The following is a 22,645-nucleotide window of genomic DNA, read 5'->3' on the forward strand; positions in this document are numbered from 1 at the left end:
CCTCCACAATGCAAAGCCACTTCTAAGTCAGCAATCCTGGTCTCCATGGCAGAAAAAAACTATGTTTATTACAAGTATCATCCCTGGACTATGAGGAATAGCTTATGCTACTCTACACACGGTATGAGGATAAAATAAGCCTTGCTAATCGCAAGCTGGAGCTCTTGAATGTGAACAAAAGTGGTTGGATCGATACAAATATTGACAGTAACGGTACCAAGTATAGTCGATACTACAGTGGTTATATACATTTTTATTGTCCAAAATCTTTGTTTTTTTCATGTTTTCAAACTCAGAAAATAAGTTCCTGGACACTGAAGGACTTTAAGGACAAAAACCACAGTAAATAATCAGAAATCAGAACCATGGTGAGTTTTCCTTGCCCGTATGTGGGCTCTGTACCGAGGATGTCGTTGTGGCTTGTACAGCCCTTTGAGACACTTGTGATTTAGGGCTATATAAATAAACATTGATTGATTGATTGATTGATTATATGTATTTGATAATGTCACATCCCTTTCCTGTGTTATTGTCGGATTAAAATTGTGATAAAAATATAAATTATGAATATATATATGTATGTACAGTATATACTGTATACAGGGACAAGCAGTAGAGAATGAAAATATATATATATATATATATATATATATATATATATATATATATATATATATATATATATATATATATATATATATATATATATGTGTGTGTGTGTGTGTGTGTGTGTGTGTGTGTGTGTGTGTGTGTGTGTGTGTGTGTGTGTGTGTATATATATGTGTATGTATATATGTGTGTGTATATATGTGTGTATATATATATATATGTGTGTATATATGTGTGTGTATATATATATGTGTGTGTATATATGTATGTATATATATATATATATTTGTATGTATATATATATATATATATATATATATATATATATATATATATATATATATATATATATATATATATATATATATATATATATATATATATATATATATGTCTTAATTAGATTATCCAAAAAAATAGAGCTCGATACCGTGGTAGAGCGTAATATGTATGTGTGGGAAAAATCACAAGACTATTTCATCTCTACAGGCCTGTTTCATGAGGGGTTTCTCTCAATCATCAGGAGATTTAATCTCCTGATGATTGAGGGATATATATATATATATATATATATATATATATATATATATATATATATATATATATATATATATATATATATATATATATATATATATATATATATATATATATATATATATATATATATATATATATAATGTCGTTATTGCAGGAAGCTGCAATATGTATCGCGATATAGGTTTTGGTCCATATCGCCCCTCCCTATACACTGACCTCTTATGCCTTTTAGCACGTAATGACGTTGCTATGCCTGTACGTAATGCAGACATTAGCTTTTTTAGGTGGTCAGCTAATGATTTAACAATGTTTAACTACTAACCTTAGCCACTGTCTCATTGAATGTATAGGTTATTGTAACAACAAGAAGACTGCAAATTGTTAGTTGGTTCTTTCGGACTGCTTGTGACAAGTCGGAAAGCAGAACAAATTCCTCGGACGGAGGAGCAATTTTTATTCAAAGCTATATACACTTAAATATATATATACTGTATATTATGTTAATTCACTAATGGTGATGTTAAGCAAGTTGCAAACACCCCATTTAATTTCTGAAAGCCGTACAAGCATCCTACTGTGAGTGCTAAATAACAGTCAAGATAATCAGAATGCTTGTTGCCACCATAGACTCTTCAATCATTAAATCTTTTGTTTGGGAATTGTATTTACTGGAGAATTAGCTGCCAGCAGTTTGTAGTTATTTATGTTTTCATTTGAAAAAGCTAAGCAGTTTTATATCTGGCTATTTGTTTCATTAGCGTGCAGAGGTAAGTACCAAACCGTTGGGGTGCTGTACCATTGCATCCCTAGTACATAGTCATCAGAACACTAGTAACACAACTAGTGGGGGTGCCGTACCGTTACATCCCTAGTACATAACCATCAGAATACTAGTAACACAACTAGAGAGCTCTACTTGAACGAATATTCTCTTTACTTCTTTAATTGTGATTACAGAACTTACAATATGTTGTTTTCAATGGGATGACTCATTTGGACTTAACGTATGTTTAATGACATTATAAAAGAATTGCTCTAGTGTAGGGCTGGGCGATATATCGATATACTCGATATATCGCGGGTTTGTCTCTGTGCGATAGAGAAAATGACTATATCGTGATATTCGAGTATACGTTCTCACGCAGTTGCTTTTAGCTGCGGGCATTGCACTACAGGCTCTTCTCACTCTTTGTTGTCTCTGCTTCTCACAGAGACGTAAAACAAGCGCACCTTCTTACATACGTCGTATACGTATACGCCCTCGCGGAGCAGAGAGGTAGCGGCATGGGTAAGGTTAGCTGTGGTGCGAGTGGTAATACGAGAGAAAGAAGGTGCGAATCTGGTAACAAATGAAAGAAGAATTAATTCCCAAGAAAAACAGTAGGGGGTGTATCGTCTGGCGGTGGTTTGGCTTCAAGTGGAAATATGTCGAACAGACAACCGTAATTTGTCAAGTGTGGGGCAAAAGCGTTGCTACAAAAAGTAGCATTACTGCTAATGTGTAGCATCATTTGAAAAGTTACCTGCTAGAGAAAGAAGAGTGCTTGAAACTCCACATGTCAACATCTCAGTTCGGTGCCACGCCAACAAAATGCAGAGGCAACCAATTCCACATCAACACCGTATGAAAAAAAATAGTCAACAACAGAAGGAGATAACGTCCGCAGTAACCTACCACATAGGACATACACTATTTGATTTCCTATCATGCAGCTCATTTTTATTTAATCCAACTTTTTTTATTGGCATTTTCAAATAGACAGAAAAAAGGGCAAGTCGAAACAGTACAATTTTAAAGTCAGTAAATTATTCACACCCTTTCCCTTAAAACCCAAACCACCCAACCAGGTCACATCAACAAGGGACATATGGCACAATCATATAACAAATAAGACGACAAAGACAGACACATTCTCACACATACACACACATACGGGGCCAGAGACAGACAAACAGGCTGAAAGGAGAGAGAGAAAAAAGAAAGAAGAAAAAAAATAAAAATGAAAGAAAGAATAATAATAATAAATAAAAGGGAAATTATTCCTCATCTGCGTCTGGGCATAAGTCAAGAGAGTTAACATACATCAGGAAAGGACTCCATGAGCTTTCAAATGCTTGAGCCGAGCCTTTTAGCGAAAACCTAAGTTTTTCCAGTTTTAGATTGTAGAGAACCTCTCTAATCCAACGGCCGTGTGATGGGGGGCGAGCCAGCTTCCAATTAAACAAGATCAATCGCCTGGCCAGCAAGGTCGTAAAAGCAACAGCGCGTTTTAGTGATACCAGGCACCTGTTATCGGGGCATACGCCAAAAATGGCTGATAGTGGGTTGGGGGGAAAGTCTTGACCGTATGCTTTTCTGATTGTGTCAAAAATGTCCTCCCAAAAGGAACATAGTTTAGAGCAGGACCAGAACATATGGACATGATCAGCCGGAGATTGTTTGCATCTATTGCAGGTATTGCTAACAGTGGGGTGGATTTTGGATAGTTTTGAATTAGTGTAGTGAATTTTATGGATTACTTTGCATTGGATGAGACTATGACGGGCACATATTGAGGAGGAGTGGACCAGTTTCAGGGCAGAGTCCCAGTGTTGATCGGATATGTTGGTATTAAGATCGCTCTCCCATGAGGCTCTTATCACTGATAGAGAGTTTGGAGCAACTGAACTTAAGGAGGTATATAACACGGAGATACATTTTCTATGATTAGGGCTCAAAGATAATGTATCTATAAGCGTTTCCGGAGGGCGATTTGGAAAGTGTGGGAACTGCTTCTTTACGAAGTCCCTCGCCTGAAAAAAGCGAAAAAGGTGGGAGTTCGGCAAATCGTATTTGGAAGAGAGTTCAGTGAAGGATGAGAACACTCCGTCTGCATAAAGGTCTTTCACAGTGGTGATACCATGATCGTGCCAAGTCATGAATGCGGGGTCAGTACGGGAAGGTTTAAATAATTGTTTTTTAAGTAGCGGGGTCAATATAAATGGGCCCTGAAAACCCAAGTGTTTCCGTAGCTGGTTCCATATTTTAATGGAGATCGATACAATGGTGTTTGCGCCTTCAAGTTTAAATGGGAAAGGGAGTGATGAGCATAAGCAAGAATGTAATGAGAAGTGTGGGATTGCCGTTTCAAGGGATACCCAGGCCGGGAGGGTCTGAGAGCCTCCATCCATCCAGCTCATTTTTATTTGACAGTTATTGAAATATCTTGTGTGACATCATGCACAAAAGTGTACTTTATTTTAAACTATTGTAGTGGTGTTCTGTACAAAAAGTGCACTTTAATTTAGTGTTGTTTTGATATGACATCTAAGTGACATCATGCACAAAAGTGCACTCATAGCTTGTTTTAAAATGTCTCTGACAATCTTGCACTTTCTGTTTTGAAATGCCTTGAATGTTTGTGCCACTGCTTAATAACTTTTTAATAAATACAGTTTTGGTCAATTGACTTAGTTGTGATTTCCCTCTCTGCATGAAAGTTTAAAATGAGCATATATTAATGCAGTATGAACAAGAATGTTTTGATGTAGACACATAGAATCATCATACTGGTGTGATTATATGCATCAAGTGTTAATTCAAGGCTAAGGAAAAATATTGAGATATATATCGTGTATCGTGACATGGCCTAAAAATATTGAGATATTTAAAAAAGGCCATATCGCCCAGCCCTACTCTAGTGTCATTGTTGTCGACTACTGTCAAATTTTGAAAAATGTAAACATCACAAGGATTCTCGCACCTAAAGACACCACTGATACATCTTTTAAGACTATGATACCAAAGTTGGTACGGGTACATCTTTTAAAACTCTGATACCAATGAAGATGATGTATTTTACCTTGTGGCATTGATGCAAGTATTGAATGTTTGAAGTGTTTGAATCTTGATACCATATTACATGCATACGATATAAAGAAGGAAAGTAATTAATTCATTAACAGAATTAAGTCATTTGATGTGGATGCAATGGAGAGGAACTATAGGAATACAATTGTAATTAGAGAAGACTGGAGAAACCATTGGTATGTAATTACTATTACATACTATTACTATTACAGTTTGATGTAAATACTATGTATATTGATTATTGAATGTTATTTACTACGCATTGAATGGGTACTGCTCGTAGTGTGTGACCGTCTCTGTCCTCGATCGTGAAAGTCAGGCTCCTTACGACATGATTAATGTTCAATCAGCGTTGTGCCTCTTCCCTTTAACAAAGCTGGAAGTGCAGCCCAGAAGAATAAAATGAAGACATATGGCTAACACTCACATAGAAGTTGAAACACAACATTTAAGAGCAGCAACTTTTGTCACAGGCTTTATTCTCACTCCCTGCTGCAGCTCACCAGCAGTGTTGGGTTAGTTAATGAAAACCAGTAACTATTACAGTTACTAGTTACTTTATTTGAAAAGTAACTCATTTACTAACTCAGTTACTTACACCAAAAAGTAATGCGTTACTGTGAAAAGTAACTATTTAGTTACTTCTTTTTTTCCTCTTTTTTTTTTTAAGGCTCCCATTAATGCCCTGTTAGCCTTCATTTCAGTACTGTTATTGCACTGGAGAATAATACAATGTGTTGATCAACTTGACATGCATTTGCATCACTGAACTCTGCTAAGCAATGTGGTCTACATACAACACACAAACTCTGCTAAGCAATGTGGTCTACATACAACACACAAAGACAAAGATAGGTTTCAAAGGGCCAATTTATTTCAGGCCAGAACAAATTGACAAAACTATTTTAAATAGCTGCAACATAATGGTACTTTAACTTGAACTTTAATTAGATAGGATATTTGATCCTAGACACAACTTAATTTTAACTAAATTATTATTTTCTTTGTGCTCGACAAAAGAAAAGTAGTGAGAATGTTAAGACACTCGACTTCTGGCTTCACCATGATGTCATGTTAGTTGTTGTGAGAGTAGCGTATGCGTGTGTGTGGTCCTTTAAGATATGACAGCATGCGAGGTGAGTGACGTCAGTGAGTGAGTGGGTGAGAGAAGTGAGGGAGCGGCGACAGTGAGTGTGTGCAGGTGCTCTAGCTAGGTGGATGGCTAACCGCCGGCCTCGTCATTCACCCTCAGCTGTAAAGACCCACTTCCAGGTAAAGTGAAGGTTGTTAGCCCCGAAGTACATAGGCCCTGGAGGAACGTCTCCCCTGCGCCCCCCTCAACTACGGTATGGGAGCCCCCCCGCTCCCACCCACACAAAGCGCCTCTTCTTTTCCACCGCAGCGCTCCAATAAAACACACTCAGATCTTCTGTTTCTAGCCGATACTACATAAAAAGTAACGTAAAATAACGCAGTAACGCATCATGTAGTAACGGTAACTGAGTTACTGAATATAAAAAATAACGCGTTAGATTACTAGTTACCGCCGAAACTAACGGCGTTACAGTAGTTAGTTCCAACACTGCTCACCAGTAATCCTGCCCTGAGTATGGACTCGCAGGCACACACAGAATGTAATTTTGACTGAATTACTTGAGACTGGGAGAATAAACACACCTATTATTTTTTTTAAATATCAAAATATATTTGAATCAGACTTTTTGTTTATGTGTATGCTCTGATTCAATACTAATACAAAACTCTGCAGACACTTTTTGTTCAAATCATATTTGAGTTTGTGGATTTTTTTTTTTCCCCTAAAATAATCATTAAACAGGTTTTATGTGTTAGTACACATTATTTTACAGTATCTCAAATTCAAACTGCACCTTAATGCATTTTCATTAAATTCAAGCCACAGTATTTGAGGGTTTTTTTTAACTCCACATTCTGGGTCACCGCTTGCCGTTGGCCAAACCACTGGTGACAAGCACTGATGTATACAAGTAATCAATAGATACAAATAATAATTTACCATTTGAAAGTGTTGTTTAGTCCAGCATCGTGTGGACATCGGGGGCGGTACCTCTGGATTGGCAGACCGGGGTGGTGGTTCCTCTCTTTAGAAAAGGGGAACCGGAGGGTATGTTCTAACTATCGTGGGATCACACTCCTCAGCCTTCCCGGTAAGGTCTATTCAGGTGTACTGGAGAGGAGGCTACGCCGGATAGTCGAACCTCGGATTCAGGAGGAACAGTGTGGTTTTCGTCCTGGTCGTGGAACTGTGGACCAGCTCTATACTCTCGGCAGGGTCCTTGAGGGTGCATGGGAGTTTGCCCAACCAGTCTACATGTGCTTTGTGGACTTGGAGAAGGCATTTGACCGTGTCCCTCGGGAAGTCCTGTGGGGAGTGCTCAGAGAGTATGGGGTATCGGACTGTCTGATTGTGGCGGTCCGCTCCCTGTATGATCAGTGTCAGAGCTTGGTCCGCATTGCCGGCAGTAAGTCGGACACGTTTCCAGTGAGGGTTGGACTCCGCCAAGACTGCCCTTTGTCACCGATTCTGTTCATAACTTTTATGGACATAATTTCTAGGCGCAGTCGAGGCGTTGAGGGGATCCGGTTTGGTGGCTGCAGGATTAGGTCTCTGCTTTTTGCAGATGATGTGGTCCTGATGGCTTCATCTGGCCAGGATCTTCAGCTCTCACTGGATCGGTTCGCAGCTGACTATGAAGCGACTGGGATGAGAATCAGCACATCCAAGTCCGAGTCCATGGTTCTCGCCCGGAAAAGGGTGGAGTGCCATCTCCGGGTTGCGGTGGAGACCCTGCCCCAAGTGGAGGAGTTCAAGTACCTCTGAGTCTTGTTCACGAGTGAGGGAAGAGTGGATCGTGAGATCGACAGGCGGATCGGTGCGGCGTCTTCAGTAATGCGGACGCTGTATCGATCCGTTGTGGTGAAGAAGTAGCTGAGCCGGAAGGCAAAGCTCTCAATTTACCGGTCGATCTACGTTCCCATCCTCACCTATGGTCATGAGCTTTGGGTTATGACCGAAAGGACAAGATCACGCGTACAAGCGGCCGAAATGAGTTTCCTCCGCCGGGTGGCGGGGCTCTCCTTTAGAGATTGGGTGAGAAGCTCTGCCATCCGGGAGGGGCTCAAAGTAAAGCCGCTGTTCCTCCACATCGAGAGGAGCCAGATGAGGTGGTTCGGGCATCTGGTCAGGATGCCACCCGAACGCCTCCCTAGGGAGGTGTTTAGGGCACGTCCGATCGGTATGAGGCCACGGGGAAGACCCAGGACACGTTGGGAAGACTATGTCTCCCGGCTGGCCTGGGAACGCCTCGGGATCCCCCGGGAAGAGCTGGACAAAGTGGCTGGGGAGAGGGAAGTCCGGGCTTCCCTGCTTAGGCTGCTGCCCCCGCGACCCGACCTCGGATAAGCGGAAGGATGGGTTTAGTAAATGTTAACTTGAAATCAAGTCTTATAGTATTCAGTACACCACTGATATCTTGTTCAGTGCAGAATTAAGTTTATGATGACAAGCAAAGTAACAAAACTTTGAGAGGGGAAAAAAAGTTGTTCTCTTTACCCCCACAAGTCTTACCAAAAAAAAGCAAAACTGAGGTACAGACTGTAGCGTGGGTTACCTGTACCGTTACAACTTGAGTTAACACAATTATATATGAACAAAATGACAGTTGTCAGCTGTGAGCAAATATTACCTTGATCAAACATGGCAGAAATTACTGTAACAATATACATCAGTACTAGTAAACAGAAAGAACGCAGCAGTACTCGGTATAATCCTGCACAGGACAATTATTCAACAATTATTCAAGGTCGGATGATATGGGAAATTTAATCGTCATCATATTTTTTTTTTCCTTATTGCCCAGCCCTGTTGTGCTGTGAAATAAACCCAACAAAATCTACTGTATTTGAGTTGATAAAGCATCCTCTACGATCTTCTCAGCTTTGTCAAGTTCTTTAGGACTTTTGTCGGCTGGCACTTGAAAACTACTATGACGAATTTTTCGGAACATTGGGCACTGCAGATGAGCGGGTCTTAATGTCTATTTTCATACACACCGGATTGTAAGGCGCATTAAAGGGAACATACGATTTTTTGTGTACATTTAAAACACTTCCTAGTGTAAATAACAAGTAATGGTGATTCTTTTGGGGACGGTGCGCAGTTGGGAGAGTGGCCGTGCCAGCAACCTGAGGGTTCCTGGTTCAATCCCCACCTTCTACCAACCTCGTCACGTCCGTTGTGTCCTTGAGCAAGACACTTCACCCTTGCTCCTGATGGGTCGTGGTTAGGGCCTTGCATGGCAGCTCCCGCCATCAGTGTGTGAATGTGTGTGTGAATGGGTGAATGTGGAAATAGTGTCAAAGCGCTTTGAGTACCTTGAAGGTAGAAAAGCGCTACACAAGTATAACCCATTTACCCATTTGATCAAAATGTTGCCTACATTATGTTTTACAGACCATCTTCAAGCTGCTTTCTGACCATCTCTTCACGATGCGCCGTTTTGTGGGCGGCCTTTTTACGTGCCTCCACTTTGACAGCGGTTTTTCCCTGTCATCTTTGTAATAGCGATAGTTTTTAGCACTTCATTCGCAAGTCCACCGAAAGATAGAAGTTAAAACTGTATGCTACTTTATATTACAAATGGGAACAGCGGGGGATGAATGCCCCACAACAGGACGATAGAGAAAAAGGATCTTATTGACTATAGCATCAGCTACAATGGCGAACGCGTGCACATTTTTTGGACTTATGCAGATTCCAAATACACAACAGCAGATACCAATAGGTAAGAAAAGTTAGTGTTGCATAATATTGCGAAGCAAAACGCCAGACACTGTCTCTCTTAATGGGTGCCATTTTTGGGTCAGTATACCCTCACCTTAATAATACCTGTTAAAGCACAGTATGTGTAACTACGGTAGCCGTAATGCGCCCACAATCCATCAAGCGGTGCGGCTGCGTGCTTACCAAAGTTGTACTAAAACCTTTTTTAGATTTTTGAGCCACCTGTTCTATATTCTCAATGAAACATCAAAGTTTGGGGCGTGCTTACTAACCTGTACTTGCTAGCACCCTTTATTGAAAGGGGGCGTCAACTTGCAGTCCAAATGCATCTCTTATGTGTGACTGCCACCTACTGGTCACACTTTTCATTACACCATGTACCAAATAAGATTGCTTCGAGGTCGGTAAACACAACCAGGATTCATTTTTACATTTGGTGCACGAGGTTATAAGGCGCACTGTCGATTTTTGAGAAAATGAAAGGAATTTAAGTGCGCCTTATAGTCCAAAAAATACAGTACATAGATGCATTTTGTTTTATTTATTTGTGTTTATTTGTTGGGTTTTACTTGTTACGTTAAGGTCACAAGTATTGTTTTTCATTTTCTGTTTCATTGCTATTTATAAGACATTTAAGTTGCAAGCTTGTTTTCCTCAGGCAGCTGTTATTTACATAGAAAAGTCACATGAAAGGTACCCGTCTGTCAAGAGAAAACATGAAAATAACCTTAACTGTCTCATATTTCTCCACCTTCAAGTACAGGCCATTAACAATGTATACCAGGGGATGTGTGGTGGGGGGAATGCAAGTGATCATTTAGTCTGCTAATGTTGACTGCAGACCCTCAGGCTCGTCTGTTTGGTTGAACGAAACTTTGATCTTGCAAACACACACTCTATCCTCTTATCCACTCACTGAAATTTGACCTGTCAGCAGACATCGGGCTTTCTGCCATCACATTCTCAATGACCCCACTCACCTTTTGTGTGTGTGTGCCTGCACCTATACGCATACGAGACACACACAGACACACACACAGGGGCACTGAGTGCTGGCATCACAGTACGAGCACACACTTTTCAAGCTGTCTGGTGTGAAAACGTCATTCACGAAGCCTGTAATAAGCTCACATGCGTGTGAACACATGCGGCCTCCTTTTGTTTTGGGGCTGCATCAGTCAGACAGGACAGGTTTTATTTTGCTTTTTGTCTGTGTAACCTGCGCCAAAATTGAAATATCACAGACTCCCTGCTGTCTTGTTTATTTTTCTTGTGTCCAACTTGTGGAACATAATCAAATGTGGTTATTTATTACAGTTCTATATAACTAATTGTCTTTGCTAGCATGATCACATACCATATAAGAAATACCGTTCGAGCGGACAACAGAACGACCGTCAAGATAGTTTCCATCCGCATGGTTGATAATGGCATGTGGCTCCAAACACACTGCAGATATTGCACCATCGTCAGCCACGTGCCGTAACAGCGGCTCATCCGCTGGTAGCTCAAGCACTTAGCTTTGAGGAGGGGAAAGAACATTAGAGGCAATTAGTGCTGTCATTTCCAGTGGGCTGATTGAGCCTAAATGGAAATGGACCTGTGGCCGAGTGGAGAAGTTAATGCACGAGACCATTTGAGGACAAGATAATGAGGGAAAGAGCAGGTGGAAGTGGCGTGACAGTCGAGCTGTGGTTGAAGATGCCCGAATGGAGACAGGCTGGATTTTCACTTTTGCACCTCAGTAAAACTCCATTGAGTTCACATGAGTTTGCACTTATATATGTGTGAATGTGATGTACTCAGCACACATTTTGAGGGGCTCTGCTGAAAATGTATTTTGAGTGACAAACTGCATTACATTCAGCTGTTTTTTTTGCAATAATTGCTTTTACCGTCTCAGTACCTGTGTTATGTATGACATGCTGTACTTCAACTTATGAGTACTGTAAATTTCAGACTATATACCGCTACTTTTTTTCTACGCTATGGACTCTGTGGCTTATAAAGGGGTGAGGCTAATTTATGGATATTTCATCGCTGACGGCCATAATGCAAATTGTTTTAATAAAAACATGCAAAGACTCTGAAATAGTGTGTTATTCTTTGTGCTATAGCGCCATCTTTTGGACAAGTTTGCTCACTCCAAGTGCTGCAGGTGGAACGTCTACAGTATTTCCTTCTGTTTAGAGCTTTCAACCAGAAGTACAAGTGCTGTTTCCTTTTCTAGTTGTCGATAGCGTTTCTATTCATCACTCCAAGCAATGTTTGTAAGATTTACAATATAACTAAAACTGTTCTTCTTTACTAAACTGTCACATGTGTTGTCTGTAGGAGTGTTTCATGCATATTTCTATGTGCTATTGCAATGAAGCTAGCGTCGTTAGCATTAGCTAAAATGTAAACATGTTTACAAGTGTCTATGTTAGTATCATTAACTTACAATGGCAGTCTTTTTTAATTGTTTTAGTTGTCGTAAATTCACCAAAACGTCACCGTGGCATTATTGAGTCTGTTTAGCTAATTGGAAAGCTAGCTTCCGCAGCCAGTGGTTCAATGAAAATGACTTCTGTTTTGTTTGATCAGCCGTTTTACTCTCATGTTACAGACACAGTTTGGAAACAGTAAGGTATATAAATAAACATTCAAAATGTTTCTGTGTAAATAATTCATTTCACAATGTATATATCTACATCTTGTAAGTCCGGTGCAGCTAATATATGGATTTGTTTTCTTCTTCTTAAATTTAGTGGGCGTGGCTTATAACTAGTGCGCTTTCTAGTCCGGAAAATGTGGTAATTTGAGATACAAACTGTCTCTCGACTTTCTCTTATGGTTTAAGTTGCTCGCAAGAGGTGCAAGCTCAACCCACCGCCGGTTGAAGTAGTACTTACAAGCCGCTACTTTTTTCCAATGCTTTGGATCATGCACTTTACACAATGTTGCGGTTAATTTATGGATTTCTCCGGTATGATGAAGCACGTCTCATCTATGAAAGGCGGCAGCACAGTAAAACTTGACTCTTATTCTCTTCCCTGCTGTCATGATCTTTCTATTAGGAACGCTAGTAACACAATTTTCTCTCTTTTCCCACTGTTTATTGTAGACACAATTTACCTCTCATGCTGTGTTCACCCCGCCGGCCAAACCATGTCATCACTGTTGGTTAAATAAATGTTTTCGCCCACACGTTACAAAATCAATATGACGGACTTCAAAGACCTAGACGAAAAGGAAAAATCCGCTGTTCGAAACAGAAATCCACCATCACTAACAGGCCATGAAAGTGTAAAGGAAGACAAATACAGCGCTCTCCGGTTGGCTGTGCACGTGTTACAGGCACTATCTTTTGTTAAATTTGTGAATGAACACAAGCACTTCTGTAAATATATTTAATGTTTCAATCATGTGTACATCTGCGGTTAATCGACTCGCATGCCCAATATATGTCCAAAATAGAATTTGTCTAAGAATTAGGTGAGTGTGGCTTAAAAATTACTGTATTTGTCACAGAGTTGTTGAGTGTGAGCAATAAAGAGTTAATACATTGTTACACATTGCTGTTTCCTTTATTTACACAAAAAACAAAACTTTTTGATTAGGCAGTTGACGTGTGTGTTTAAGCGCAGCTAAGAGATCGACACAATCCTTTGGACGACCAAATCAGGAACCAACCACTAAAAACATGTCCCACCGGTTAGCAGCCAAAGTCAGCCCCGCCACAGCATTGTCAGTCTGCATCACACAAGCTGCAGCCACTAATGTCCAAACGACGAACCTTTATCCATAAAAATATTGAGAAGTTGTGTTTGACGTGTTTCAGTTTTGTCTAGTCCTGACTCAGCAAATTGGACAGTCGAGCATTACTTTTGGTACACAGACATACATATCACTTGTTGTCAACTCTGACCTAGTCCGTCTGTCCATGTCCATGTAAAACATAACCAGTGATTTTATATTATTACGCGACAGAGAAACAAGGGTAAATGCTGAAGTATATTACATTATTTCATAAAACCTTCATTATTTCATATCTAAGTTACTTTTTCTTTTTAAAAGACATTGTACATGGTAACATTGTGGTGTCTTATTGGAGGGCCAAGCACAATTAATTGATCTCAAGTCATTTCAATGGGTGGGACTGATTTGACATACGGGTGTTTTTGAGGTATCGGCTCTGTTGTGGAAGGCGATTTGCTCATAAGATGAGGTATCACTGTACACAGTATGCAGTACCAGTTGTAATATATGTGTATGAGTGTGGATGCGGGTGAGTGTTTGTCTGGTCCCAGTATGTGTTGTTTGCTTGGGGACCTGTGTTGAAGGAGAGAAGGGCAGGCTGACCTTTTGTTTTGTTTGCACGGTGGGCATTCTGCTGACCACTGGCCCAATCCCAAGCCAACAGCTTCCCCCGGAAAACTGGAACACTGCCTTATTGCTGTTGAAGAACAATATTATACTAAACAGCTCGTAAATGGCGAACAATATGAGCAGCCTAAAGGTTGTTTTAATATATTTTGGATGATATTTTCATACGGCCCTATGATGTCAGAGCTGTACTTTGGCTCTCGGCCATAAACATACTTGTACACAAGCAAAGCTGTTTTAAAATCTATTCTCTGAGTGACGGAAAACCAGTGCAGTGACTTAAGCACTGTACTACTAATACGGTCATATTTACTGGTTCTCGTCAGGACTCGAGTAGCAGCATTCTGGATGTACTGCAACTTAAGAGTTTAGAGAGCCTTGTGAGAAGACCAGTACAGTAGTCTAGCCTGCTGGGTACGAAAACACGGATTAGTCTGTGTAAGTCTGGTTTAGGCACTTTTCTTTTGTTTTTGGCAATGTTATTTTAAGTGCTAAAAAGCTGCTGATAATATTGACTTAATGTGGCTTTTAAAGTTAAACTCTGAGACCATTGTTACCCCTCGATTTCGAACCTGATTATTACATTTTATCGAGAGGGTCTCAAGGTGACTTATGATAACACTTCCTCTTTGCCTCTACGGGCCACACACAATGATTTTAGGTTTTGTCTGAGTTTAACACAAGTGTACAGCCCAACTACATTTGATTAGCAGAAAACATTGATGGGGTAGTGCTCTTCCGTCGTTTAGTAACACTTTGCCTTTCTGTGCCACTTTTGTGGTTTGTATTTATTGGCAAGCAATACATTGTAGAAATAGAATTAAGAAAAACAGCAGAACTGGGGAAAAATACAGCAAATGACGTAATGTAACAGGAAAATGTTGATACAAGTAACTAATAACATAATAAGAACACAAGTTCTCAAACTTTTTTCACCAAGTACCACCTCAAAAAAAAGAACCACCGTAATGACCAATATTAAATGCAGTAGCTTAGTAGGCCTAAGTATTCATTAAAAACAAGGCAAATATTTTTTTTATATTTTATTTTTTTTAAACAAGTATATTTAATATATTTTTGGCCACTGTAACATTGCACACAGCTTGAACAGTCACACTGTTTGAATATAGGAAAATAAAACACTGTAGTTTAATCAAGGGATTAATTGCCATACACATACCACAGTTTGAGAATCACTATTATATTTATACCTTTTTCAAATCCTTTTTTTAAATGTATAAATATCGAAGTGGGCCCCCACATTTAGTATGTTCCTTGTTGGAAAAAGTTTGGGCTGGCCTGATGTAAACGGAAGACAAGTAGGTTAGACAAAAGCAGTGAGTTGTTGAGTTCCAAACTGGAACTATTATTGCTGCACTTCACATATAGGTCATCTTATTTATATTTGCACTACTGATACCAGTTACTGTTTATTTGTGCTGATGTTGATCCTTGTTGACACCTTTGAGAAATGTATAACACACACACAATTTAAAAGGAAGTTGTACAATAATTATTTTGCAGGTCCTTATGGTTGAGGTGGCCTGTGGTGCCCTTTGCTATGCCACCAGCAATGACCGACCTTCTGGACATATGGGCAGAACACTCGCCCTTGGCTGGCCATGCTCCGGACCTGGTTTCGGTGGACTTTCTGCTTCCCACCGGTATTTACATTCAAATAGATGTCCCTCGCGAGGCCACCATCCAGCACATCAAATTGGTAAGTAGCTGATGCTTGTTTTAACCAAACTATTTTTACTGGACTTGTGAAGGACAGTTGTTGAATTTTCTTTTTGCAAAAGTTGGGAGACCCCTGATCCCAAAACTGAGGCTTGCTTTGAACAATAAAATCACACATTGACTATTCGTGAAATAACAATTGTTTACACTAATTAAAATTAGCAATTTATGTCTGCTACACTGATGAGCAATTCTTGATTTTAATCAACAACACAACCTGCCAAGCTTTTGTCCTTAACAAATATTACAATAAGATGACATTAGATTTAAAAATGCTTTAAAATGATTGAATTTGATTTTGTTTGAGTGGTGTGACATATACGTACAAATAAACAATTTAAGTCACTGCGTTTAGTGGGAAAATACCACATTTTGTAAGACTTCCACGGAAAAGTATGTGATCGGCCAATGCCGATTTGGCCCTTTCAATGTAGATGACAAAAAACGATTACCTCTGGCTGATACTTGACTTATTTTTGGTCCCAGAAGAAATCTGAGGGCGAAAACCAAATTCTTTAGAATACTAGATAGTAGTATTTGCTTTTGTTTAGTTATTGTGTACTATTGACCTTATGTTGCTCAAACAATACAATAAAATAGTTGACATATTATGTTGATATTGTTACACTGCCATTCTGTGTTTTTCTGATTAAAATTGAGATTAAAACTTAAAAAGCAAAAAAATGTTTTGTGATTTTGAATATTTTGTAATATAAAGCAATAATATTGGTATTGGTATGACCAGTATGTCCCTGTATCTACATGGTCTTGGATCAATACCCAAATGGATTTAGTTTTATTAAAAATATGAATATTTAGCTCTCTGCTCATGTTCAACCTTTTCACTCATTGAACATAAGGGATGCATAAACAGTGTCTTTTTGCATGTTAATGTGACAGATACCAGAAGTAATCTGTAAAACAGCACACAGCTCCAGTACATTATCACATGACTATGTGAGATGCCTGCAAGACTCCCATGGCCTTTTTTCATAATGAAAAAGGGTTGAATGTCAGTTAGTCAGCTGGGATATTAGTTTAACCAGAAGCTACAAGATTATTTTTAACTTTGATGGCCATTTTAGAGGCAGACTGTTTTAGGTTAGTTTCAGAGAATCCTAGCAGTAACTGCAAATGTATTGCCAATAGTTTAATAGGCAAATGTATTCAAATACACCTCTTAAGCTATAAATGTAGTAAATTGTGTGTTGTCATAATCCGTAACTCCAAATTGATTAGCAAATTATTCAGCATACTGAAGGATTTTTGGTGAAGGAAGGCTCACTTCACTCCATCACTGTACAAAGTTAAGGAATGGTTGGATAAAATAATGTGGTAGAACATAACTTGTACTCTGCAGGTAGTGGATCGATTGCAAATTCACTTTTCAGGTTGTCTCAAAAGACCCTTCTCATGCGATCATGAACTGATTAAGCCTCCTCAGATGAGAAGCAAAATGTGGTCGACTGAAAGTTAGCTGTAAAATCTGTGACAAACACTACCAACTTTAAGATTTGAAGAAGGGCACAATTTGTTGGACACTTCAGTCTGGATTGGTTAATCAATATCATGCACCTGACAAATCGCAACAGAGTAGATATTGTCGGAGGAGGAGGTGGCGCATGGAGGAGAAGAATGCAGATTTACTTTGTACACAACCTTGAGATTTTATTAAAGACATGTACTGTACTCCAGTGTTTCACTGGGATCTAATACAATTGTAAAATTAATTGAAATAAGCCTGTATAAGGAATCCCATGACCTCAAAGTTACGGCTGTGGTTGGCTAACATTTTTAAATAAATATTTGTCTCTCCTGCAGCTCTTATGGAAGCAGGCTCAGAAGTTCCCATTGTTTCCAGCCTTGGGCGAAATGGAGAGTCATATGTTCGAGTGCGTCAACCAGACAGCCGTACACGAAGAATTAGAAGATGAAACTCGGCGACTCTGTGATGTCCGCCCTTTCTTACCGGTTCTGAAGTTGGTGACACGCAACTGCGGCCGAGCCGAACGCCTGCTGGATTCAAAAATTGGAGTGCTTATTGGCAAGGGTAAGGCATCTGTGCCTCCGAGGCATGCATAGAAGTAGAAACAATGTACTGTAAGATCTCACACAGATTAACCCTTCTCTGATTGACGTTCACGACCATAAATGCTCTTTGGAGTTCATTACTTGTAAATCATTCCCAGATCACCACATATCCTTTATCCTTCAGCACCGCCTACCCTGCAACGCCATTCCAATATTCAGCACATTTATCTTTCAGCTAACAAGAGTACCATCTGTGGCTGCTATCAGCCACCTATTTGTTTGATAGAAAAGCATAACAATTGGCCAGACGCGTCCTGCATCTCATGGCACTTTCTATTTTCTGCTGATCGTAAGATGTATACAAGCTGAAATACAGTAATACTCCCAATTTAGTCATCAAAACTGAAGGTCACATGGATGAATAAATGAATAATGCAGGCTTAAAATCACTTTTAAATGTCTGATGTTCTAATTGGCAGGGGAGTAATTTGCCAAACCTTTTTTTTTACCAAAATGAATTGATAAATGCTCAACACGAGCACAGAGATACAGTTTGAGATTTAATCAACCAAACGGCACCTCTGACATTTAATTCCAGCAATAATATTTGGAAGCTTCTGTTTATTCACATGACAGTGTGTGCCTGTAATTCTAACACATGATCACTGGTTCATCTCTTCATCTGACATGTACAGTAATTAACCACATGTGTTTGGGGAAAATAGGACTAAACTTTTTTAAATGCTTGTTTTACTTGCATGGTCATGCATTTTTTTAGCCTTTTCTCAAACAAAAGAATGTCATGAACATTTGAAATTCACTCAAGTGATTATTATGACTACTATGATGATTATAATTTAAGATGTATAACACTTCATAGTGGTCTAGATCAGTGGTTCTCAAACTTTTTTTACTAAGTGCCACCTCAAAAAACAATTGGCTCCCCAAGTACCACCATAATGACCAACAATAAAATACAGTAGTGTAGAAGTCCTAAGTATTCATTTACAAGGCAGAGGCCACTGTAACATTACACACACTGCACTAACATCAACAATGATGCTACATATACAGTGCATATTTACAGACTTCTTTGGCGTACATCATCAATAATGATACTCCATATACAGTACATATTTGCAGACTTCTTTGGCTTACCACTAGATGTAACCCGCATAGCACAGTTTGAGAATTACTGGTCTAGATAATATGTATTGGATATGCTTTGGTGCAATTTTTGCGTAAAATTTGCTCTACAGTCCCTTTTATAACCCGTTTTTTGAGTCTGTCTGTCTGGGCCTGTCTGTATCATAAATATTAATCTTGAAGTCGTCACCAATACTTTTTTTCCAGACATGGTCAAAAATAAACTTTATGAACATTATTATATAGGTTCGACCGGTCACAAAATTAGCTTCAATTGCACACTCTGATTTAGAGAGTGAATAAAAAGGCTGCTTTAGGCAGCACGTATGTCACTACATGTTGCACATTGGTGTTATAATGAACATGCCTAGATTAAATGAAAACAATGCTTTATCCTACCTTTTTTCCTCATGTTTTCCACATGGCCTGAGAGCTTGACTTAATGTTTAAATAAGTGCTTCCACCTCGCCAGACTGCAAAAACCCGTGAACAGAGGCATCTAAAACTGTGTGCAAACCCCCGCTGAAATGCATTAACCTTACGATTTGATACTTTGGCATTGTGTTAACATGAGTATCCAACATTGTAATAACATTTTGTAAGTCAGAAAAGAAGAAATGCATCATGTTTAAAGAATCATAAGGAAAAAATAATTTGATGCCCTGTTGATTTTGTAAGTTTACCTCCTTACAAGGACATGAAGGATCCATATTTTTTTATTGGTATTTAACCAATCGATAAAGAATAGCAGCAATATAAAACTCAGACAAATAAAATAAATGTTATTAAAAGTGCTGTCAAAGTTAATGGGTTAACACATGCGATTAATTACAAAGTGATGGCATTAATAAAATCTGCGATTTTACATAATTCTAAGGTAAAGGAGCATGGGCGCTCCATGCTCCTTTACCTTAACCGCAGATAGTTACCTGAAAGGCGGTGCAAGTTGCTATACAGTCAGTGATCAATGCATATGTCGGTGCAAAAATGAGTGAGGAGACTCCGACTTGTGTTCCTTTCAAAATACATTCCGACTGGACTAGACTGGATAAGAAAGCTTCTGCCAACTTTTGAGCAAACATGACGTGTAAGGCATTTTAAAAATGTTTGTGTGTGACATTCTGACAACAAAATCACATTTGTGTTCAAATATTGGGGGCTATTTTAAAAATTAATTTCAATTATGCAAGCAAGGGGAATACTGTGGTTAATGGTAATGAATCAACGTTCAAAAGTGTGATCTGATTAAAACAATATATTGTTTAACAGCAGTACAGTAGTTATAATTACATGTGTAAGTATTTAATCATCAAGCAGTGTTTGGTCAAAATTCATGTTTGATGGGAGGAAGACATACTAAAGTAACTTAATGGAAAACAAAGTAATTTATTACTTCTTGTTATAGGTTTGTTTTGCTACTTTTTTCTGTCTGTTGCTGTTAAAATAAACCCACCCTCAAAATGATAGACTGTTGGTGTCTTTATAAGGGGTAGACATACAAAATAAGCAGGGGTTAAATACTTAAATACTCTGTGCATATCCTGTTTGAATTGCTCATATCAGGAGGAAAAAACTATGAAGACATGCAAATTAATTGCATGCAAACTAAAACTAAAAATAATGTTCCTAGTCTCACTGTAGGAAACTCTTCATTTGCATGACCCGTTGGATAAACAATCCATTCATCATCTGACTGCCACATGTAATTAGAAACTGTGTGAAATGACAGAAATTATTATACGACGAGGATGAATTATTGCTTGCTTTTGAGCTGTCAAGAACATTTGGTTCTGTAAAGGCTCGGCACAGCCATGTTACAGCTGTAGCTCCTTCACTGATTCACGAGGAAGGACCTAGAATTATTAGACATGACAGACTGGCTTGGGCTTTACAACTTGCCCTTTTTTTTAAAAATATATATATATTTTTGTAAAACTGCAACTGTTATTTTTCTAGGTCTCCATGAACTCGATGCCATAAATGACCAGGAAGTAAAGGACTTTCGCAGTAAAATGTCACGCATCAGTGAAGACAGGATGCATCGGCACCAGATGATGACGTGGACCGAGTGGTTGCAGGCGTGCTTCTCCCCTCAGCTTGAGCAAAGTGTCATCAACGATGGGCTCGGCGACCGGTCAAACGACTTGAAAGTCATCATTCACTTTGACCAATCGCAGGTAAGCATTTATGGCCCTGTGCTGCTTTAACATTTGATAATTTGCTAAAGGGGTCTTATTATGCAAAACCAACCCCATCCCCATCGGTCCCAAATATTTGAATTCAAACCTTTGGAGCCGTTGCAGGGATCTATTTCGCCATTCTACTAACAATTTATCCACAGTGCGACCTGATGATCAAAAATGCTCTTATTGGTTGGATTAACCAGGCACAGGTCACTCCACACACTTCCAGCCTGATATGAAGAAGTAAAAAGTGCCTGCTCAACTTTCGTGTTTCGTGACAATGTACCTTGGAACTCCTGGGGCCCAGCAAAACTTGTTGCCCTGACATGAAGCACAGAGCCAGGCTAATAAAATACAGCCGCTTCGCTCTGAGGACGATATACCAAAGGATTTACCCAAAATTATATTTAATCGAGGAGATCGTTTCTACAGTTAATGGCAACAGTGGATACAATGACATGGTAAGTCCAGTAACCATAAATTGATAAATGTAATAATACGTTGACATGTAGCATTGTATATAGCATAGGTCAGTGTTTCTTAACCATAGGGCCTTGGGCCCATTGTTAGGCCGCAAGCGCCCCCCCAATATGGCGCCAAAAAAATGTGTTTCTCAGCTGTGGTCCATTTAGAGCGCTTTGGATTTTTCTACATTTCCCACAATGCATTGCCGTTGGCTATATTAGCAGGCTTCAATTGTAAACACGCTCATTGTTGCTGATCATTTATCCAGTGATACTGATAATGCCGATGACGTGTGCGATTGTCAACTGCCACAATCACCACAATTGCAGTGGTAGCAGTATTACTAGCTTTTATGGGATTCTTTAGCGTATTTCTGGACAGACGGAAGTGGCTGAAAAGGAGAATGAACGGCGAAGGCGCGCGTGGTTAGTTGCACTCAACTGATCAGATGTGACGGGACTTTGTGTTTGTTCGGATCATTTCCTTTCAGTTAAATAAGAAACATATGTAAGTAGAAATAAATCTAAAATAAATGACAGCCCCACCTTGAAGTAACTTGATTTGCTTGGTCGAAGGACTTTGATAGTAGGTATATTAATAATGGATACTGTACTCACGTCTCTCATCCGGACTGTAGCCTTCAGATAAAACAAAACTGAAGCGACATGAGAACAACATTCTCTATCCTGCCGTACAGTCACAGTGTGCTGAGATCACCTTAGATTGGTTATTCGTGATTATCCAGGGTATCAAACTTGAGTCGGATCATTTCTAAAAGTGCATGACTCGCCTTGAAAACACGATGTCCACTGAGTTTTTACAGATGAACACAAACGTCACGAACCCATCCACAAACAAAGCAGACTCTTATAATTTTGAAAGTCTTTCAAT

At 39.3% G+C, this 22,645-nt stretch overlaps 1 protein-coding gene across 2 annotated transcripts in view; it reads left to right on the forward strand.

Annotated features, from left to right (window-relative positions):
- The window catches only part of pik3cb (phosphatidylinositol-4,5-bisphosphate 3-kinase, catalytic subunit beta), a 149,934-nt gene that overhangs the window by 80,370 nt on the left and 46,919 nt on the right, over positions 1-22,645 (forward strand). Inside the window, exons 1-4 of one of the 2 annotated variants that reach the window (XM_062067964.1) lie at positions 5,057-5,175; positions 15,714-15,909; positions 17,751-17,979; positions 21,063-21,283. In XM_062067964.1, coding sequence (XP_061923948.1) covers positions 5,120-5,175; positions 15,714-15,909; positions 17,751-17,979; positions 21,063-21,283 — 702 coding nt within the window. In that variant the 5' untranslated portion in view covers positions 5,057-5,119. Of the gene's footprint in view, positions 1-5,056; positions 5,176-15,713; positions 15,910-17,750; positions 17,980-21,062; positions 21,284-22,645 lie in introns of those variants that run through there. The other variant, XM_062067965.1, reaches the window with a different exon arrangement.

This window comes from Entelurus aequoreus, linkage group LG13 (genome assembly GCF_033978785.1).
Source record: "Entelurus aequoreus isolate RoL-2023_Sb linkage group LG13, RoL_Eaeq_v1.1, whole genome shotgun sequence".
NCBI lineage: Eukaryota > Metazoa > Chordata > Actinopteri > Syngnathiformes > Syngnathidae > Entelurus > Entelurus aequoreus.